At 36.3% G+C, this 4,504-nt stretch overlaps 1 protein-coding gene across 1 annotated transcript; it reads left to right on the top strand.

Moving 5' to 3' along the window:
• Nucleotides 1–1,206: 1,206 nt before the first annotated feature.
• LOC149236371 (aluminum-activated malate transporter 14-like) lies at nt 1,207–4,103 on the top strand. The gene is made up of 6 exons (XM_089461552.1): nt 1,207–1,592; nt 1,833–1,973; nt 2,077–2,349; nt 2,787–2,896; nt 2,988–3,131; nt 3,227–4,103. The coding sequence occupies exons 1-6, from the start codon at nt 1,256–1,258 to the stop codon at nt 3,929–3,931; spliced, it is 1,710 nt and encodes a 569-aa protein (XP_089317678.1). The 5' UTR covers nt 1,207–1,255; the 3' UTR covers nt 3,932–4,103.
• Nucleotides 4,104–4,504: the final 401 nt, after the last annotated feature.

Here is a 4,504-nt window from a genome sequence, read left to right as displayed (position 1 = left end):
ATAAGAAAATTGAATTACCCAAACTCATCTAGGTAACATATCATCCCGTCTTAAAAAAATCACTATCAATTTAAAAAAATAAAAAACTATATGAAATTCACCATGATCATGCAAATCCAATTGTATTTCTCCCCAACCTCATTAATTCATACCTTGATGATATAGTCTAGTGAGACTCTAGTTACAAGGTATCCTAGAGGAATTTGACAACTCAACCTATCACATAAAATAATCTATTCATTAAAATAAATTCCAGCAAAAATCTCATCAATATGAATCTTATGAATCTTAATCTCTACCTTGTGAATCTCAATCTCGCATGGTAGACTGTCGATACAAACATGTAAAATATATTTAATCACATCAGTTTAACGATTGTCATTGGCTTCAATGGACAATCCTTATAGCATTTGCGAAATAAAACCAAGTAATAGTGTGAACATTATTCCCCTCAAGCCTTCGCAAAATGATAAGTCCAAGGAAATAAATTACTGTGAAATTCCACTTGTAAATATCAATCTTTTAAATATGTTGATTCCATTCAGGATATTTAAATTGGGATTCACATATCTATTACAAATGTATGTCTGAACGTTGCGTCATGGCTTGCATACGAGACCATTCGAATAATTAAAAATATGTACAAGTCAATTCAAGGTCTTATTGTATTCCATTAAAATGATTTTGATCTTTATTGGGTTTGAAACACAAACGGATTGTGAAGAAAATTTATGTAAATTTCCATTTCCTAGAAAATACCCGTTTCTTTCCGTAAGGCTTTCAACCACTTCAAGCAGGATAAAAACGTTGAACCAAATTCCCAAAAAGCCAAACTTTACCCTCCTCCACGGAAAACGAAAAAAGTAAAAGAGTATCTGATAACTTTACCCTGCTCCACGGAATTTACAACTAATAAAAGTTGTCATCTTCGGCCACCTTTTTCCTTCATTGTATAATATATTTTTAAGAGTTATTTGTTTGGCTTTCTTGATCGTACTAATGGACTGGCAGACTTATTGGAATTTACTCCCGCCAACCATATGCCACGATTAATTCACAAACTGCAAAAGCATAATCGCTTTTTGCAACTTCCTCAGAGTCGTAACGCTCCTTCCATCCTCTTAGGTTAGTGAGCAGTCTTTTACAGTACCATTCACTACGTATAAGTTTGATTAAACCGTCTTAACTTTCTTAAATTGCAGGGTTTGATAAAGCGATATTGGATCTGAAATTTGAGTAGAAAGAAAACGTTATTATGGGTGACACGCTGATTCCTTCAACGTCTATGGAGTGGACGATTAATGTCCGGGAAAGGATGGATGTGAGTAGCCTCCAAAAGAAATTCGACGAGCGTTTGGTTAGCAGAATATTACAAGCTTTCAAGCGATGGAAAAGATCTGTTCTTTCTGTGTGCACGAGGATTTGGCAAGTGGGTGCAAATGATCCTCGAAGAGTTATCCATTCCATCAAAGTTGGCCTCGCACTGTCTGTCGTCTCTCTTTTCTACTTCGTGTGGCCAATATTCGACACCTTTGCCGAAAATGCCATCTGGATTGTCATGACTGTCGTGATAGTCTTTGAATTCACTGTAGGTAATTACTCTTTAAAATCCCTCATCATTTTCGGGTGTTAAAATCCCATGAAACGACAGATGGACGAAGGTTTTAATTCGCAACCTTTGGATTATTAAAAACCCATGAAGCAATTTTTATAATGACTGGTATATTTGAAGTTATAGAATTTGGATATGACGTTTTCATGAGCATGACCTATCGCTAAAGCAGTTATTAGGCTTTAACAATAATAAATTTATGTTTTACGCTATAATGCAGGAGCTACGCTGAGCAAAGGTCTAAACAGATCCTTTGCCACGTTGTTGGGGGGATTCTTAGGAGTGGGGGTGAGATATGTTGCAGAAGATACAGATAAAAATTCTGAACGAGTTATACTGGGTGTCTCTATTTTTGCTTCAGGTCAATACACTGTCATTCCTGAAGCCTGGAAAATTCATTTTTGCAGGGTATATTTGATGCCTTTTTCGTGATTCTGATGTATTTGCTCCGTTCGGTGATGCAGGTGCAGCGTCCACATATTTGCGCTCCTTTCCACTGATCAAGAAAAGATACGATTATGGTGTGGTCATCTTCATCCTCACCTTCAATCTCATAGCTATCTCTGGTTATCGCGATGAAAATATTTTTAAAATGGCGCATCAAAGGATGTCTACAATAGTCATAGGTTGTGCACTCTGCTTTGCTATTAATGTGATCGTTTTCCCTATATGGGCTGGAGATGATCTTCACAAGTCCATTTTACGGAACATGGAAGGATTGGCAGAATCTCTGGAAGGTAAATTGCAGCAAGAACCAACAATAAATGGCATACCCATAATTATCATGTATCTTGAATATTGATTATGGAGATCTGTGGCCCTAGATCCCTCTATTGCTCATTTTTTGGGATTTTCTTATGTTAATATTTGCTTTTTATTGGGTAAAAAAAAGGTTTTATTGATAAACATTTGTTGTTGGCCACTTGCCTCGAGGTGAGGGTAGATCTTGGAAATATTGATGGTATATTTTTTAAATATTTGTTTGGATTCTTATTCATCATTTAGAAATATTTCCAAAATCTGTAATAGAAATAAGAATGAGTTACATTGAGAAACTTTTCTATTCACATATTTCAAATCAGTGGTTTTATCATTGGTTTCATGCTCCCCCAAAACTTGCCAATGTTGTAAAAATAAATATTTAGTTACACCAAAATTGTTTGTATACTTGCAGAATGCATCACAACATACTTTGTGGACCCAAATGATGGTCAGCGATTAGAGAATGATGTTTCAAGAGCCTGTAAAGCTGTCCTTAACTCGAAAGCCACCGAAGAGTCATTGGTAAATAACATCATGCATAAGTTTATACTACCATCTCCTATTTTATAAAATTGGCTATTCGTTTACAGAGAAATTTATGCGGAATTTGCAGGTGAATTTTGCCACTTGGGAACCACCACATGGACGCTTTTTCTTCAGATATCCATGGAATCTGTATGAAAAGGTTGGAAGCATGACGCGACACTACGCCTACTGGGTGGATGCTTTGGATGGATTGTTAAAATCTGAGATTCAGGTATTGGTCGAAAATTCCTATATAATACCGTCGCATTTTCTTAGACTAATTAATTTCTTATCATATAATCATGGCTGATGATATTATCTGGTCAGGTTCCATTTTCGGTAATAGAAAATTTGAGAACACCGTGCTTTGAGCTCGGCAGAGAGTCTGCAAACATTCTTCGTGAACTGGCTGAGACAGTAAGGACGACCAGAAGAAGTAACAACCCCAATTTAATGAGGGGTCGGTTAAGCGCAGTGGTGGAGAATCTGCAAAATTCCCTGACAGCTGATCCAGAGCTTTTCATCGATACTAAGAGCTCGCAGCTTCTGGAGAAAAATTTCTCGGAGGGATTAACTGCAATAGAATATTTACATGCTTCCTCAATACAGAACTCAGCAAAACAGGCTGATCTGATAAGTAAAACGTCGCCTGGAACAACTACTAAAGGGGAAGAGATACAAGCAGATAAGTCAAGAGATAGAGCCGACCAGGTGTGCCAAACGAGAAACATGAAACGAAACAGTAGTGCATTTAGGGAGGTCCTTCCTCTTGCTAGGTTTTCTGTTCTTCTGCTAGAAACAGTGGCAAAGTTAGAGAGCGTGATTATGGCAGTAGAGGAGCTTGGAGAAGGAGCCAACTTTGAAAAAACTGATCAGAACGTAAATGAATGCCCACCATCAACATCTTTGACAAGGACAACTACGTCTCCAAATTCAACTTCAAGGAAACAAATAATGCCAGTCTCTGAATCCCCATCAACATCACCAGCTACAACTATTCCCACTACAACTAGTATGACTGATTATGACTGATTAACTGAGTCATCGGTTCTTGTGTGAAAATTGACGAAAACCAAGACGATGGTCAACTCAGCAACAGAGACTCCCACCAAAGCTTGTGGAATCTAGGCATTTCTTTCTTAATTTAATGGTTCATCAATGTCAATTCAGCATCAGGAAAATATAAACACACTGCCCCAGCAACTCCAACAACACGATTTTAAGAATGCGTTTTTCATGATCGTTCTTCAAGCTATATGCTACCATTAAAAGGGAAGTAGTTAGTGTTGTGTATTGCGATTCTTACACTCCGTCTTGTTTCGAAATTTAAAAGAAAAAGTGGTAATTAAAATTAACAATCAAACTAAATAAAATAAACCATAAATTAATTTTAAAATTTGTTTTTTGACATATTCAATAACTAGATAGTTATACTACATATATACTATATTATTGAATATATAAATTAGGTTTACACGATGCAATCTATCGCCAACTCTTGATACATACATTAATAGAGCATTAAAGCTATTAAATAGGGATTTCTATATGAAATATTAAAATAATTTCCTTTGTGATTTTCCATGTGATTTTCGCCGAAAAATC

The sequence above is a fragment of the Pinus tabuliformis genome, chromosome 8 (assembly GCF_031772625.1).
Source record: "Pinus tabuliformis cultivar Carrire ecotype Pingquan chromosome 8, CPIR1, whole genome shotgun sequence".
Lineage (NCBI taxonomy): Eukaryota > Viridiplantae > Streptophyta > Pinopsida > Pinales > Pinaceae > Pinus > Pinus tabuliformis.
The sequence above is the reverse complement of the archived record's forward strand: the minus strand, read 5'-3'. Positions and strand labels throughout refer to the sequence as shown.

What these genes read in the sequence shown, in the direction of transcription:
- LOC149236371 (XM_089461552.1), top strand. Translation starts at nt 1,256, where the DNA reads ATGGGTGACACGCTGATTCCTTCAACGTCTATGGAGTGGACGATTAAT. An exon ending in TGTCTCTATTTTTGCTTCAG is followed by an intron (nt 1,974 to 2,076) that starts GTCAATACACTG and finishes TCGGTGATGCAG; the next exon opens with GTGCAGCGTCCACATATTTG. An exon ending in AAGCCACCGAAGAGTCATTG is followed by an intron (nt 2,897 to 2,987) that starts GTAAATAACATC and finishes CGGAATTTGCAG; the next exon opens with GTGAATTTTGCCACTTGGGA.